The sequence below is a fragment of the Sorex fumeus genome, unplaced genomic scaffold (assembly GCF_029834395.1).
Source record: "Sorex fumeus unplaced genomic scaffold, SorFum_2.1 ptg000051l, whole genome shotgun sequence".
In the NCBI taxonomy this organism is placed as follows: Eukaryota; Metazoa; Chordata; class Mammalia; order Eulipotyphla; family Soricidae; genus Sorex; species Sorex fumeus.
Genome location: NW_026606108.1, coordinates 38,668,274 through 38,685,946, shown reverse-complemented (window position 1 = coordinate 38,685,946; position 17,673 = coordinate 38,668,274). Strand labels below are relative to the sequence as shown.

At 43.2% G+C, this 17,673-nt stretch overlaps 1 protein-coding gene across 1 annotated transcript in view; it reads left to right on the top strand.

Moving 5' to 3' along the window:
- The first annotated feature begins 258 nt into the window (after positions 1-258).
- Positions 259-17,673, top strand: part of DNAJC18 (DnaJ heat shock protein family (Hsp40) member C18) — a 29,266-nt gene continuing 11,851 nt past the window's right edge. Inside the window, exons 1-4 of the mRNA XM_056124579.1 lie at positions 259-372; positions 1,818-2,004; positions 11,780-11,925; positions 14,848-15,033. Of these exons, the coding sequence (XP_055980554.1) occupies positions 333-372; positions 1,818-2,004; positions 11,780-11,925; positions 14,848-15,033 (559 nt within the window). The 5' untranslated portion in view covers positions 259-332. The remainder of the gene's footprint in view (positions 373-1,817; positions 2,005-11,779; positions 11,926-14,847; positions 15,034-17,673) is intronic.

The window sequence follows — 17,673 nt, the reverse complement described above, 5'->3', positions numbered from 1 at the left end:
CACTGGCCCTCCTTGAATACTCCTAGTGCTAGCTGCAGCTGAAGCCACTACTCCCACTCCAAAGATCAGTGGTGGGGAAAACGCACAATCGCGGTTGCTAACGCTTCCAGTACCAACATATTCCGCGGGCCTATGCCAGGGTCGCCTGCGTTCCTTTCACCACCGCATCTCTGACAGCCCCTCGCGCTGAGGCTGCCGGAAGTTGTAGTCCAGTGCCTAGCGGCGTCTTCGGGTTGGACTACAATGACCAGCATGCCCCACAATTCTTGCCCCCTTCCCTTTCAGCCTCCGGCGCGGGGGAGGCTCCGCAGACCTGCTGACCGGGAACCGCTATGGCAGCGACTCTGGGCAGCGGGGAGCGCTGGACAGAAGGTACCAGGACCTGATCGGAGGGTGGGACAGGCCGGGCACCGGGGACGCCAGGGAACGGTGCTCCTGGGGACTTCTAAGAGCTGAGATCCGGGGCCTGAGGTGGGATGAAGGCCTACGAGAGGATGCTGCGCCCAAGTCGGGGTCCGGATTCGGGGGTTCGCCCAGGGGAGGCGCCGGGATCTGGAAGCCAGGAGCACAGGCAGCGGGGACCCGACGGCGGGCGGTGACACCGGGAGAACTTGTTGCCTCGCAGCCCCCAGCCCCGCCCCTCCCGTGCCCCGCCCCGGGCCGAAGGGGTCAGGTCCAGCCCGCGCCCTAGGGGCGGCGCGGGGGGGGGGGACCCGAGGGATGGCGGTGCCTTACCCAGTCCACGGCTGGACCCGGCCGCCTGACCTGCGATCTCGGCGTGGTCCGCATCAGGACCACTCGGGCGGCGTTTTCCTCCCGACTCCCAGACGCTCACCACAGCCTTGATCTAATGCCGCTTTTCCACCCCAGTTTTAGGCTAGTCTTCCAGCGGAGATTTGACAGGCTTGCCCCCCTGAGCTCACTGAACCTCAGTCTACTGAGGGGGGTGGGGGTGGGAGTGGGGTTGACGGCTAAACAGCCAATCACAAAGCAGAACCAGTAAGTCCTGGCCTGCACAGCAAGGTCGGATGTTTGACTTCCAGAGGCTTCATGGAGAAAGTGTGACATAGGACATAAAGGATGCCTGGAAGTTACTCAGGGGCATGCAGAGGAAGAATACTGCAGGTATGGGGAGAAGCCTGTGCAAAGGCCCTGAGAAAAGGAGCGAATGGTGAGAGAGGACTCAAAAAAGGCCATAATAAGAAATACGGACAGGTGACAATGGGTCATCACTAATGAATGTTAAGAAAAATGCTTTTAAAGCCTTTCTCAGATTCTCCAGATAGGACATGAGCATTTGGCCTTCTTCAACAGAAGCTGGTATTACAGATTAACTGAATTCACTCCCTTCAGTTAATTAATTCCTTCCTGTGGTCAGGAGTAGGTCTTAACCCTACTTGAGCCAAGTGTTTTATGCATATTCTATAAATGTTTAAGCGATGAAGTCATCTCTATTTTATTTCATTGTTTTTGGGGGCCATAACCAGTGACGCTCTGGGGTTACTCCTGGTTCTGCACTAAGGAATAACTTCCAGCAGCCCTCAGGAGACCGTATGGGATGCTGGGGATTGAATCTGACTCAGCTGCATGCAAGGCAAGTGTCCTATCCACCGTGCTATCTCTCCAGCCCCTACCTCCTTATTATCCGTATTGCATTCTCAAGAGAAAGGTTTGTTCAGCAGTGAGGATGCTTAATAGAGTGGCATGGCCTGGCCATCACACTCATGCCTGCAAGCACCTCTCAGATAGTGAGGGCAGCTTGCAAAGTTGTACTGCAGGTCAGACTGAGACCTAATAAACAGTCCATTATTTTGCAGCGTACATTGATGCAATTAGAAGAAATAAATACTCAGAAGACAGATCTTCTGAAAATCATGACCCCTGTGGCTGCTGTAACTGCATGAAGGCACCAAAGGAAAAGAAATCTGAGAATGAGTGGAGTCAAACCCGGCAGGGGGAGGGTACAGCCACTTACACAGAGGAGCAGCTGCTTGGCGTACAAAGGTGAGCCCTTGAAGAATTAAATGAATGATTTACCACCTTCTGTCTAGAGTGTCTCCTGCAGACCTTGTGTTATTTAAGTATTAACTACTAGTTTTCTTATTGTTATTATTACTGAAGCAAAATAGCTTCGTGGCCTCAAGGTCAAAGCTAGGTGGAAATAGAATAGTAGAAAGTAGTCTTTCTACTAAAGGAAAGGTAGGAAAATTCAACTAGAACCTCACAGATATCTATACAGAATTCTCCTGACAATAGTGACTCTACGTTTTCTCAAGCATACATGTAATAATACAGGATTGGCCATGAAACATACCTCAAGAAATTTAAGAAAAATTCCCATTTTAAGCCTTGGATTTCTCCTTTAATTCCACTCCTGGGCCAAAGTTCGCCTCCAGTTTCCTTCTCATTTTAATTAATTCAGTAAACAAATACTGAGCAGTTTGCTGTGTACTGAGCATTCGGTTATGAAGATCAGGACGAATTCAGTACTGTCTGAGTCACTGTGACAGATTGCTGGTTGTCCCCCAATAACAATAATTTTCTTCTTTGGGTTAGCAATAAAATTCCCACTTTCATCTAGGCATATCTATATCTAAATAGAAACACAGTACTTTGTCTGCTTTTTTGTTGTTTCATTTGGGGGCGCCACACTTAGCTATGCACAGGGCTTACTCTTGGCCGTCTGCTTAAGAATCACTCCTGGTGGGACTCGGGGGACCATATGGGGTGCCAGGGATTGAACCTGGGTTTGCCTCATGCAAGGCAAACACCCTACCCACTGTACTATTGCTCCAGCCCAAGTACTTTGTCTTCTTTGCTGCTAAAGCAGCCAGAGACTTAAGTTCTCATCAATGGGTTATGTGAGTAGAAAATACTACCATTCATATTTTGTTTGTTTCTTTTTTTTTATTAGTGAAACACTATGAGGTACAGTTGTAGACTTAGAGACTTTCATTCTTGGGTTTCAGTTATACAATGATCAAGTACCCATCCTTCTACCAGTGCCCGTTCTTCACTACCAATGAACCCAGTAGTCCTTCTACCCCTACCCCCATATTTTGTTTCAAAAGAGAAAACCTTGAGGCTGGAGAGAAGGGCTCTTGCCTTGTAAACAATAGAGCTGGTTGCATCTCTGGTACCATATCCGGTCCCCCAAATCCCAACAAGAGTGATTCCTGAGTGCAGAGCCAGGAGTATGCCCTGAGCACCTCCACGTTTGGATAAAAATCAAATAAATAGACAAATAAGAAAGAAAGAAAAATAAAAGCCTCTCTTCCTTTTCATCAATTGGCAATGTCAGTCTGCAATAGAGAAATTGTTGTATAAGACAAGTTCTTAATTAAGGACAAAGGCATCATGGAGTCCTGAATAAACTCAGGGAACAGAGTTACCTGTCCACCCTGGACCCACCTTCCTGTCTCTCGATTGTTCCTTGTGAGAGCACTGCTTTTTGGGTCTCTGTTATAGGAGCTCAGACTATTCCCCAAGTAATGATTCCTTCTAGTGTCTTTTTGGGAGGAGGAGGGCCACACCCAGCGATACTCAGGTGTTACTCCTGGCTCTGCACTCAGGAATCACTCCTGCTTACTCCGGGAATGGAGTGATGGGGACCAAACCTGGGTCAGTGATGTGCAAAGCAAACACCCTATCAGCTGTACTGTTGCTCCAGCCTCTACCCCCTAGAGTCTTATGACTCATTCAGATGTTGTCCGGAATGTTATTCTTTAAACAAGGATCAGTGGGATTTTCTATAGAAGGCTAGATAATGAACATTTTAGACTTTGATAGTCTAAAACAAAAAGAAACTTAGAATTGGGCTGGAGTGATAGCACAGCAGGTAGGGTGTTTACCTTGCATGTGGCTGACCCAGGTTCAATTCCCAGCATCCCATATGGCCCCCTGAGTACTACCAGGAGTAATTCCTGAGTGCATGAGCCAGGAATAACATCTGTGCATTGCCGGGTGTGACCCAAAAAGCAAAAAAAAAAAAAAAAAGAAAGAAATTTAGGATTAAAATCATACAGCATATATATTTGAAATAATAGGAAATTGGGAATTTAAAACTGTGAAAATTAAGCAACATATTCATAAGTAACAGGTTCACAGAAGAAATAACAGAGGGGTCAGAGTGGTAATATGGCAGGGAGGGCACTTGTCTTGCATGCAGCTGACATTGGATTTGCTCTCTGGCAACACATATGGTCCCCTGAGCCTACCAGGAGTGATCCCTGGGAACCACCAGGCGTGGCCCAAAAGAGAAAGAAGAAAGGAAAATCAGAAAATAATCTGAAAATGAATATGCCAAATATTCTGTATATACCAAATATACCAGATCAACATGTCAAAACATGCGGGATATAGCTAAAGCAATACTTTGAAGGAATCTTAAACCTGTAGATTTTTGTTTTCATATTTTTATTTATTTTTTTGGTTTTTGGGACACACCTGGCTATGCCAGGTCTTACTCCTGGCTCTGTCCTTAGGGATCACTTCTGGCAGGGGACTCCAGGGACCAAATGATGTGCCAGGGATTGAACCTGAATCAGCTACATGTAAGGCAAGCCCCCACCTGCTTCACTATTGCTCTGGCACCAATGTAGATGTTTATATAAAAAAAGACATCACAGGGGCAGTCGAGGGTGGAGGGGCCATTGGCCCCGTGGCAGGGCACCTGATGTAGAGGCATGAGCTGTGAGCTCTGTCCCTAGCATCTCCAAGCTTCAGAGTACAGTCCTGTCATGACCCCCAGTCCAGCTCACCACCTCATTCAGCACCCCAGCCATATATGAGCACCACAAACAAGTGTGTGCAGCCGTTTGAGCCCAAAAACGACAGCAGAAAAAGGGAAGGGGATGGGGAAATTTTCTTTTGGGGGTTGTGGCCCAAAAGCAAAACAAAAGAGTGAAAAAGAGAGGGGAGACAGAGAGAGAAAGAGAGAGAGAGAGAGAGAGAGAGAGACAGAGAGAGAGACAGAGACAGAGACAGAGAAACAGAGAGGTTATATAAATACATGGGACCCAGAATAGCCCAAACAGTTTTAACCCATTTGATCCTTGGCTCCACCCACTTGTTGTCGTCCCCCACACACCACCAGGAGTGATCCCTGAGCATAGAGTCAGGAGTAGGCCCTGAGCACAGCTCTGGCCCAAAAAACAAACAAAAAAACAAAAGTGAAAAACAGCCCACAGGATGGGAGAAAATATTTTCAAAGATCATCTCTGATAAGGGATTTGTAGCTGGAACTTAGAAAATACTTCTGCATCTCAGCAATAAAAAGACAGCCCGATGAAATAAATGAACAAAGGATCTGAATAGGCATTCCTCCAAGCAGGCATGCAAATGACCAATCAGCACATGACTAAACACCATTAGTCATTTGGGAAATACAAATGAAAAGCACAATAAAATACTATACTACCTCATAGTCACTAGAATGGCTATAATTAAAAAGATGGAAAATAACAAGTGTTGCTGAGAGCACGGAGAAACCAGGTTATTATGTAATGCATATTGCTTTTAGGAATGTAACACAGTGCAACCAGTTTGGAAAACCGTATGACAGTTCCTCAGAAGGTTAAACATAGTTTATGACCTAGCAATTAATTTTTTTCGGCGGGGGAGGGGCAATGGGAAGGGGGTTACCCACCCAACATTGCTGAGAGCTTACCCCTGACACTGTGCTCAGGGTTCACTCCTGATATTTCTTTGGGGAATATACGTGATGCTGGGGATCAAATTGGGGACAGCGGTATGCAAAACCTGCATGTTAACCCCTGTACTATCTCTCTAGTCCAATTGATTCTTAAGTACATTCCAAGAAAGTTTCAAAATACTTTCATATAAAGAGGCCATAGAGATAGTACAGTGGCAAGGACACTTACCTTGCATGCAATTAACCCAAGTTCAATCTCCAGTACCACATATGGTTCCCCAAATTCTGCCACAAGTGATCTTCCTTTTTATTTATGCTTTTGGCTTTTTGGATCCCACCTGGCGATGCTCATGAGTTACTCCTGACTCTGCACTCAGGAATTACTTCTGGCTATGCTCACGAGACCATATGGAATGCTGGGGATTGAACCCAGGTCGGCCATGTGTAAGGCAAATGTCTTACCTGCTGTACTATTGCTCTGACCCCCAGAAGTGATTTTTAGCAGAGCCTGAAATAAGTCCTGAACATTACCACGTATAGCCTCAAAACCAAACATTTTTACATAAAAATCTGTATATGTAGTTCATATTTCATTACTAATAATAATCTTCAAGAAAAAAAAATCCAGTGTCCACTAACTGATGAAAAATTAAGAAATTGCTATAAAAATCTATTGATACACTTTGATATATTAAAGGAATAAAGTACTGATGAATACAACATTAATGAACTTTGAAAACATTGTGTGAATGAAAGAAACCAGGCATAAAAAGCCATGTGTTGGGCTGGAAAGATAACACAGCAGGAAGGGTGCTTGCCTTGCACACAGCCATCCCCAACATCCCATTTGGTCCCCCAAGCACTACAAAGCAATAACCCCTGAGCATCACCAGAAGTGGCCCCAAACAAAACAAAACAAAAAGCCATGTACTCTACAATTACAATTTCTTTTTTTGAGCTTTGTAAAATAGGTGATTTTATAACTACAGAAAGATTAGTTGTTGCTAGGAGTTGGGGAGTAGGAAAATGAGAAGTGACTGCTGGTATGGTGTCTCTTTTGGGAATGATAAAAATGTTCTGGAAAAATATGGCCACTGTAGATGTATAAATGTGAATAACTAGAAAATCACTGAATTGCACAACTTAAACAAGGTAACTTTATGAGGCTATAGAATTAGTACAGCTTTTAATGTGCTTTCCATGCATGTGACTGACCTGGATTTGATCTATGGCATCCAACATGGTCTCCTGAACTTGCCAGGAGTGATCCCCAAGCTCAGAGCCAGGAGTAAGACCTGAGCATCACCAGATGTAGTCCAAAAACAAAACAAAATCAAGCAAACAAAAAGAGCTAGCTTTCTGGTATGTGAATTATACATCAATAAAGCTATTATTAATCAAACAATAAATGTATAAGAGAAAGAAGTAGGGCAGTATCTGCCATGAAAGCAGAGATTGAAAACTGGACTTGGGGATCTAAAGGTTCCCCGTGGGCAGTTCTTGGAAGGGTCCTGACTGCCATTCCTTTTCTTTTTGAGTTTTTGAGCCACATTTGGCAATGCTCAAGGGTATCTCTTGTATTTGAACTTAGGAATTACTCCTGGTGGTGCTCAGAGGACCATATGGGATTCTGGAGATCAAATCTGGGTTGGACATGTGCAAGGCAAATGCTCTACCTGCTGCACTATCTCTCTAGCCCCTATGAAGCTTTTTTAAAAGAATATGGTAGATATATATGATAAAAGCTGATATTTATGTCATGTCAGATGCTATCAACTTTTTTAATGAACACTACATTTAATTATAACAAGAGCCTTGTGCAATATAAGTATAATTATTAGTTTACTAGAAGATTATTATCTTCTGAAGAGAATACCAGCAAAGCACGGAGGTTAAGTACACAACAAATCAGATCCTGGTCAAGACATTGTTTGTTTAGTTTTGTTTTGGGGCCACACTCAATGGGGCTCAGGGGTCACCCCTGGGGCCTGGGGGACCATATGGGGAGCCAGGGATTGGATTGAACCTTGATTAGTCAAGTACAAAGAAAGTGCCCCCACTGCTGTACTATCTCTCAGGCCCAGTCCATTAATTCTCAAGTATGGTCTGAGACCCCCACCCCCACCCCTATCCCAGACTCTGAATTTCAGAGGGAATCTGCAAACTTACAATTATTTTCATAATTTCAAATTCCATCTTTTTTACTGTCATTCCTTCATGATATTACACAGTGAAGTTTGGATACTATAGAACATGTAATTATATCATCCTTCTGTGTTTAACATTTTTTAAAAATTTCTAGTATGGTAAATATTGAGAGAGATTTACATAAACAAATTCTCCTTTTTCCCCCACTTTTTATGTCACATCTGGTGATGCACAGGGGTTACTCCTGGCTCATGCACTCAGGAATTACCCCTGGCGGTGCTCAGGGGACCATATGAGATGCTGGGAATCGAACCTGGGTTGGCCGCATGCAAGGCAAATGCCCTACCCACTGTGCTATCGCTCCAACCCCAACAAAATCTTCTTGACAAGAGATATAGCTCAGTGGTAGAGCACATACCTCGCATATGAGGCCCTGGGTTTGCTCCCCAAGCAGACAACAACAATTTTCAAAATAACTTTTTTGGGGTACACTGTCCTCCCATTGTTCATCCATTTGCTCGAGCAGGCACCAGTAACATCTCCACTGTGAAACTTGTTGTTACTGTTTTTGGCATATCAAATACATCACGGAGAGCTTGCCAGGCTTTGCCATGCGGGCAGGATATTCTCAATAGCTTGCCGGGCTTTCTAAGAGGGGCGGAGGAATCAAACCTGCATCGGTGGCGTGCAAGGCAAATGCCCTACCTGCTATGTATGCAGGTTTATTTGTATATTTCTGTGTGTCTGATTCTATGTGTATAATCTGTTGTGTGTGCATTTGTATGTTTGTATGTCTATGGGCATATATGTGCATTTCTGTGTGTTTCTGTGTATGTCTATGTAATGTGGGTATACGTCTGTGTATGACTGTGTAAGCTTGTATGTGTCTTGATCTATGTGACTATCGGTCTGTGTGTGGGCATGTGTAATATGTGTGTGTGTCCATTGGTGGGCATCTATTTGTGTGTCTGTGTATCTGTGTATGCATATGCCTGTCAATTTACATATCTGTATGTCTCTGTGTACATGTGTGTGTCTGTGTATTCATCTGTGTGTCTGAGTATGTGTTTGCATGTATTTCTTTGTGTGTACGTGCTTATTTCTATATCTATCTGCATATGCATGTGTCCATGTGTCTGTATATATCTGTGTGTATTGTTGTGTGTGCCCCTCTGTGAGTGTATACCTGTGTTTCTGAGCATATGTCTATTGTATGCACACACAGACACACAGAAATATATGCACATAGAGATATATGCAGCTATATACACAGACACACGTACACAAACACATGAACACAGGCATATACACACAGAGACTCACACAGACATGTACACAGACAAACACCCACATGCACAAACACAATTACAACACATATTTAAACAGATATGCCCACAACACACATATACACAGACACAGACATATCAAAAAGGACACAAACACACAGGCATACACAAACACATATGCACACACACAGAGATAAAGATACATACCACACATTGAAATGTTGATAGACACACACAGATACACAGACTTACATAAACACAACACATGCTCACACATAGCCAAAAACAGACAAATTACAGAAACACAATGAACACACATGCACATGGATGCATATAAACACAGACACAAAAACCTATAGACACAGACATAAACTCACAAGCCACATAGAAATATATACACAGAAAGACACGCACACAGAGGTACACACACAGGCATACACAGATACAAATATATGCATACAGACACACAGATTCACACAGACGTATACCCACTGTATACACACAGACACAATACACATATACATAGACTTACATAAATGTGCATATAGGCACAGAAAAATACAGAGATGCACAGACACACAGATATAGACACACATAGACACACAGATATAGACACACATAGACACATAACTATCACACAGACACAGAGAAACAAAAATATATACATAGTTTTTGGGGTGCTTGAAATAATTTTTAGGAGTATAAAATACTTTATAGTTTTGAAATTTCAAAACATATGAGGCCAGAAATAATACTACAGCAGGTAGGGTATTTACCTTGAATGTGGCTGACCCTTGTTCAATCCCTGGCATCCCATATGGTCCCCCAAGCACTTCCATGAGTAATTCCTGAGTGCAGAGCCAGGAATAACCCCCAAGAATTATTGGGTGTGGCCAAAAAAACCCCAAATTAGTTAATGAATTAAATGAAATTCCAAAATGTCCACTCTAGACTAAACTGTTTTCCTTTACTTCTTATCTCTGTATGTTATGGCTCAATCTCCAAGATACATCATTATTTTCCTTTTCACAAAATGCACAGTTTAGAAAAGTGATAGAATATGTATCCCTTTAAGTAAGGAAAAATGGGGAATTCTCTATACATATCCTCTCTGTACATAGGTTCAAAAGAAGCTCCTCCGAATGATTTCCCTTAGGGTCGGAGAATTCGGGGCAGGGATCAAGGAAGCTGGAAGATATTTCTGTGTATGGCTTAGTATTACTTGATGTTTTTCTTCTGCCATGTGTACATGTTAACTTTTTAAAACAAGTCTGCAACTGTACCTCATGGTGTCTCATTATTAAAAATTTTTTAATAAAATAACAACAACAACAACAAAGTTGTCGTTGTTTTAATTTTTATTAGTGAAACACAATGAGGTACAGTTGTGGACATTACAAGTTTTTGTGCTTGGGTTTCAGTTATACAATGATCAAGTACCCATCCTTCTACCAGTGCCCATTCTCCACCCCCAATGATCCCAGTATCCCTCCCACCCCCAACCCCCCCTAAAACAAAGTTTTAAAAGATAACAACCATAAGGGAAAAGAGATGAAAACAAGTAAGTCGGGTGGTGTTTAAGTGTTTCTTCTGGTTTTGCTCTCCTGTGTTCAACTCTCAGGACCTTAGGTGTGCATTGATATGAGAAACATCATACTTGGGGACAGGAGAGAAAGTAAAGTGGGTAGAGGTGCTGACCCTGCATATGGCTGACCTGGGTTTGATCCCCATAACCCCATATGATCCCCCGAGCTCTCTAGGAGTGATCCCTGAGTGCAGAACCCACGAGTAAACCCTTTGCACCTCTAGCTGTGAACCTCAAAAACAAACGAAAAATGACTTTGAAAGAATGATCATATTTGTTATATCTACTTGATGGTGAAAGGGGTAATGAAAGAATAAAATATGCAATGTTAAAAATACACTGAGGGCTCGAGAGATGGTTCAACAAACTGGAGCATCTACTTACTTTCATGCTAGAGGCTGGTGTTTGAGGCCCAGCACCGCCTGGTCCTCTGCAAGCACCACCAGGAGTGGTCCCCGATAATGGCCCCTGCACCCCCTAGCACTCCTTGGGAGGCCCTCCAAGTTGTCAAAGGCACTAAGTGATTGGTGAGAAGAGGACCTTGTTGGGGCTGAAGCGATAGTACAGCGGGTAGGGCGTTTGCCTTGCACACGGCCAACCTGGGTTTGATCCCCAGTATCCCATATGATCCCCCAAGCACTGCCAGGAGTAATTCCTGAGTGCAGAGCCAAGAGTAACCTCTGAGCATCGCTGGGTGTGACCCAAAACACACACACACACACAAAAAAAAAAAAGAGAAGAAGAAGAAGAGGACCTTGTTGAGGCCGGAGTGATAGTACAGCAGGGAGGACGTTTGCCTTGCACTTGGTCCACCTAAATTCAATCCCCAGCATCCCATATGGTCCCCCAAGCACCGCTGGGAGTAATTCCTGAGTGCAGAGCCAAGAGTAACCCCTGAGCATTGCTGGGTGTAACCCAAAAAGCAAACAAAAAAAATAGAAAAGGACCTCGTTAAAATTTTAAGTTGTTTTGTTAATTTGTTCATGAATTTCTATTTAGGGTTTTGTGGGAGATTAAAAACTAGAAAGAGAATTGTAATACTATTTTGCAGTGAACAGCACAAAAGGGGCTTTTGTAGACATACGTGTTTCTGATGTGTGTTTTTAGGATCAAGAAATGCAGAAATTACTACGAAATTCTGGGAGTGACACGGAATGCCAGTGATGAAGAGCTTAAGAAAGCTTACCGCAAACTCGCCCTGAAGTTCCACCCCGACAAGAACTGTGCTCCTGGAGCAACAGATGCTTTCAAAGGTCCAACTTTAAACTATTTCATGCTGACGTCTGCCTTGCCTATGATGTTTGATCACAACAGGCTGCTTTCAGCCTCCCCTGTCACCATTTTATAAGGTCACAGAGTGATTTCCCTTGTTACATTTCTGTTAATAGTGATTATCGCCCTCATTTCTTTGTCTAAATTATTTTTGGTATTGTGCTGGAGAGATGGTACAGGGGTGAAGGCTCTTGTCCTGCATGTGGCTGACCTGGTTCAACTCCCAGTACCACTTCTGATTCCTTGAGCACTACCGAGAGTGACTGGAGTGTAGAGCAGGAGTGATCTCTGAGCACTGCCCAGGGCCCATGGGTACCTCTTGGGACCATGTATTCACTGGTTCAGCAAATATTTATTGAAAGCCTGTATGCCAGGTGGCATGGAGAATGGAGCAAATATGATTCCTTTTTTGTGGGATTTATAGGCAGATGGCAGAGGCCACAGACAGAATTCCCAGACTTCTTTGACCACTGACCTCCTTGTTCATGACACCCGTTTATTAATGCGCTTAGATGAAAAAGCTATAAGAATGTTGAAGACCAAATCTTTTTACCCCAACAATTTCCATGATACTTTCAGAAATATATTTTCTGTATTTCCAGTGGTATTTGGGGCTATGTGAGGCTGGAGATCAAACTCAAAGCCTTGTACATGCTAGGCCTATGCTGTTCCACTTGAGTAATCTCCCTGCCACCCCTTTCAAATATATTCTTAGTTGTTTTGTTTTTGTTTTCAGAATACTGCAGTGCTCAATAACTGCTCCTTGCTACTGAGCAAGGTGCTAAAGATTGAACCCAAGGTTCTCACATACAAAGTTTGTGCTCCAATTCCCAGGATTAAAAAAATATTTGGGGAGTTAGCTCAATAGACTGAAGTGTATGCTTTGTGAGGTGCCAAACTGCTGGTTGCTCTAAAAAATGTTTGTCAGGCTGTAAATGTGACTTAAGTGGGATATCTCTTACCTTTCAGGGTGTGTGTGGTGGGGATAGGGTGGGCACTGAGTTGGATCCCTGTCACCACATGTCTTCCAAGCTCCACAATATATAGCAGGCTGCAACATAGATGAATATTGCAAGCACTGAGTGAATGAAAGCAATTAGATACAAAAGGCTGTGGATTCTATCATTCCTTTCATAAAATGTCTAGAATAGATCTTTGTGTGTGTGTGATACAGAAAGACTAGTTGTAGCTATGGTTTGGGGAATAGAGAAATGACTGCTAATGAGTAGGAGGTCTTTTGGGGAGGTGATAAAAATATCCTGGGATTAGAGAGTGGTGTTGGCTTTGGATCTCTATAAAAACACTAAATATGTGTATATATATATTTCATATATATATGTAACCCACTGTGTACATATATTGAGTGTACTTGGGGTTGGAGATATGTGCCCAGCCCTGGTTCAATTCCCTAGCTTCACATAAGGTTCCCAAAGCGTCATGGAGTGTAGCCTTGGAGGCCCCTGGGTACTCCAGGGTTGGCCCTGGTGGTCCCCAGCACTACAGGGCCTGAGCAGCGCTGTACCCTTTGGCCCCAGCATTGTTTGATCGGTTAAGAATGTTCCCTGGGTCCCCTGAACACTGCTAGGGCCAGAGAGACAGTACAGCAGTAAAGAGCTTCCCTTCATGCAACCCACCTGGGTTCAATTTCTGGCACCACAAAGGTTCTCTGAGAACTTCCAGGAGTGATGCCTTAATGCAGCCAGGACTAAGCCCTGGGCAATGTCAGCGTGGCCCTAAAATGAAACAAAATTAAAATTTTTTCAAGATTTATTTGTTGGTATTGATTGCATGGTTAAAGTGAAATTGAATAGTTTGCACATTTACGCATAGGTCAGAGGTGATGGTAAGCTTGTTATTATTCAGTCTTTAATTTCACATTGAGATATTAAAATTACAAGTAAAGTACAAAGGCCATTTTCGGAAGTAAGCTGAAATAAACTTGATGAATAAAAACTTTACTTTTAGCCATACAAGGTTATTTTTACTGATTATTTTTTTCAAGCAATTGCTTCAGACCAAGTTAGAATAGCATTTTCAATTGAGGGCAATATAGTGAAAATTGTATAAATGGAGGGCCACAGCATGGACAAAGGGACCAATTGGTAGAACAGAAGGGCCATGGTTAGAAAAAGGTTGAGAAACAGAGTTTAGACACTTCTTTTTATGGGTGAAACTCAGGTGAAACAGATACTTTGGGGGAGTACCTACAGATGATCCCCAGGATGAATGCACATATGAAGCAAGTGCTTTGCCTCACAAACATTTTTGGTGGCATAGGGGATCAAACCCAGGGCTTTACATATGTGTGGCATGCACTCCACCACAGAGCTGCATCTGTGACACAACCACGTATCAAAGAGTGAGAGAGCTGGCGCGCGGCAGGTATCCCCTTGTCTGCTGGGGTATGGTGACTGGCTTCTGGAGGGGTGACTTAATTTCTGGGGCAGCAGGGATGACTGTTAATTAGCAGTTAACTCCCACTTCAACAGTAAATCTTAGTTCATCAGGATCCTGGTGCTGTTTCTGGCTTTTCAAACTGCATCTGGAAAATTTCAAGTACAAGTGCCCTAGTGGTTTCTAGACCTGAGCCTGCGCTCTTATCCTTGAACCTCTGTAAGTTATCTAGCACCAATCAATTTTTTGTTTAATTTTTCACTTTGGGGCCACAACCTACAATGCTCAAAGGTGAATCCTGGCCTGTGCTCAGGAATCACTCTTGGTGGTGCTCGATGGGATGCTGGGGATCAAACTCAGGTTGGCCCTGTGCAAGGGAAGCTCCCTCTCCTCTTGCTCTATGGATCCAGCCCCTGCCCCAAACAATTCAAAGCTCTTCATTGCTGCTTCTATGTTCCCTCTAACGACAGTGAAAACTATTGGTTAGTCACTGTCTGTTTTGGTTGCAGCAATAGGAAATGCCTTTGCTGTCCTGAGCAATCCTGACAAGAGAATGCGCTATGATGAGTATGGCGACGAGCAGGTGACTTTCACTGCCCCCCGAGCGAGACCACAGAATTATTACAGGGACTTCGAGGCAGACATCACCCCAGAAGAGCTGTTCAACGTCTTTTTCGGAGGACATTTTCCTACAGGTTAGTATCCCCCACTATCATTTAAAAAAAATCATAGAGAGAAACACACACACACACACACACACACACATACACACACACACACACGCATTAGTTTTTAGAAGCTCCTGTTTAAAGATCTAGATACTGAGATGATGGAAGAGTGGAAACAGTAAAAATTTGGAATTAGCTGTACGTGATTTTGACTAAACTACTTGGTCTCTCTAATCCTGTTTCCTTACCTGGAAAATGGGGCTGGTAATCACCTACCTCACAGGCTGCCATGAGCATTGGATGCTATTTTGGGGATCAAAAACCAGAGCTTCATACATGCAATACTCTATATTCACTGAGCTTCAGTTCCCTGCAGAGGACCATATACTTTTTTTTAATAGTTTAATGTATTTTAATAGCAAACTAACAGGAACAGCACAGAAGACAGACATTAAAAACATGTACTTGCATGTAGGACAACAGAAAAGTATAGTGAATAGATGGAATCTACTGTATGATAAAAATGTTACAAACATCATTTAGTTGCCATCAATAAGAAATTTACTTGTTTTAAAAAAATCCAAATGCTGGCATTAGGACCAGATACTTTTAAATGCTTTATAACTTATATACTTCCAGAGGGGTGTTTTGGGCCACACCCGGTGATGCTGAGGGCTCTTCCTGGATCAGGAGTGACTCCTGGCTGAGCTTAGGGGACCATAAGTGGGTTTGAAGAATAACATCAGCATCAGCAGCATTGAAAGGCACGCTCCTTAACCTTAACCTCTGTACCATCTTTCTGGTCCCCTTAAGTGCTTTATTAATGTACTGTAGCACTGACCTCCTGTTGTTCATCGATTTGCTCTAGCAGCCACCAGTAACGCCTTCATTGTGGACTTGTTGTTGCTGTTCTTGGCATATTGAATATGCCATGGGAATCTTGCCAGGCTCTTCCATGCAGGTGGGATACTCTTGGTAGCTTGCCGGGCTCTTTGAGAGGGATGGAGGAATCGAACCCAGGACAGCCGCATGCACAGCAAATGGCCTACCCGCTGTGCTATCACTCCAGCCCAGCTTACGGATACTTTCTGAAATAGAGTAACTGTTACCTGACTGAAGGAAGGAGACAGAAATTGGTAATTTCATTCTGAACTAAAAAACTCTACCTCCTGCCCATCCAAGCAGAGTCTTAGTTTAATGAGACAAAGAATCATGAAAAAATAAAGGTAAAAAATCCTCAGAATCAAATTAAAATCCTGGGACTAGAGATCCAGAATTCTCATAAAATTGTTTTAAATTATAAATGTAGATTTTTATGACTGAGGCTCAAGGTCTCTAAAACCTAGAGAATTTCAAAAGCTGAATTTTGAGACTCTGAAGAGCTGGTGATATCCCTGAACTCAGAAACCATGCATGTCATCAATGCTTTCTAAAGCCATCTCATATTTCTCTTGGCTCATTTTAGGCTTGGAACAAAATTTTTTGAGCTTAAGAATTCTCAGAACTTGCTTTAAACGATGTTTGTTTATAAACATATGACTCAATCTAGTTCTAGAGTGGATAGTCCTCAGCTGTGGTTGGTCAAACTCTTGATGTCCAGCCAACAATCATGTACCCGCCCCCACACCCAGACATCATGCAGTTTAAGTGCTGCATTTGTTGTAAGTCAGGGCAGATTGGGGATGTAAAGAAGTCCCGGTTTTTGGGGGTTTTTTTTGGCTTTTTGGGTCACACCGGCAATGCACAGGGGTTACTCCTGGCTCATGCACTCAGGAATTACCCCTGGCGGTGCTCGGGGGACCATATGGGATGCTGGGAATCGAACCTGGGTCAACCGCATGCAAGGCAAATGCCCTAGCTGCTGTGCTATCACTCCAGCCCCAGAAGTCTCAGTTTTGTGTCTGAATCATGGTACACATGGCATGGTAACCAACCCACAGCTCTTAAGGATACAAATCAATGAAGTTCTCAAGTTTTCTTCTGCAAAAAAGAAAACAAACAGAAGAGTCCAACAGTCTATCAACTGAGCTGGCTGAGGGCTTACCAGAAATCAAATAATTTCACAAACCTGTTTCTAAGGTTCTCAGATAAGGATTATCTGAACAGCAGCACATCATCTTCAGAGAAGCTGACTTCCTTAGGACCTTATAAAGCCTGAAGTAAACAGTCTCAACTATGATCTTTTGGTCTCAGTTTACATAAATATTCATTTTCATTAACAGGTTAGTTAAGTCACAACTGCTAATTCTACTTGGTCTCAGTTTGGTCTCAGCATCCTCTTCCTGGGATAGTTGAGATGTAATCTTAGTATTTTAGGGGGAGTATCTTTAAAAGTGGCAGAATTGACAAAATTCTAAAAAGAAAAAAGATTCTCAAGTTACATGGACAGTTAAACTGAAGTAAACACCCTTGATTAGACAGTGATCTTTAATTTGAAAAATAGAGTAAATAACCTGTTAGAATACACATTGGAAGGAAGTTTTAAACTTGGTGTATTGCTAGACTGATGATCCATGGGGAGGAAATGAAGCATTACTAGATTCTTTATACAAGCATTTCTTTTGAACATAGGCCTCAGAGTCTGTCCCATACTGAAGTGATGCCGGTGTCTGAGAAGTGGACATGAGTGTAGAGTACTTTCTCAGCCAGTCTGCGCTGAGACCGTCT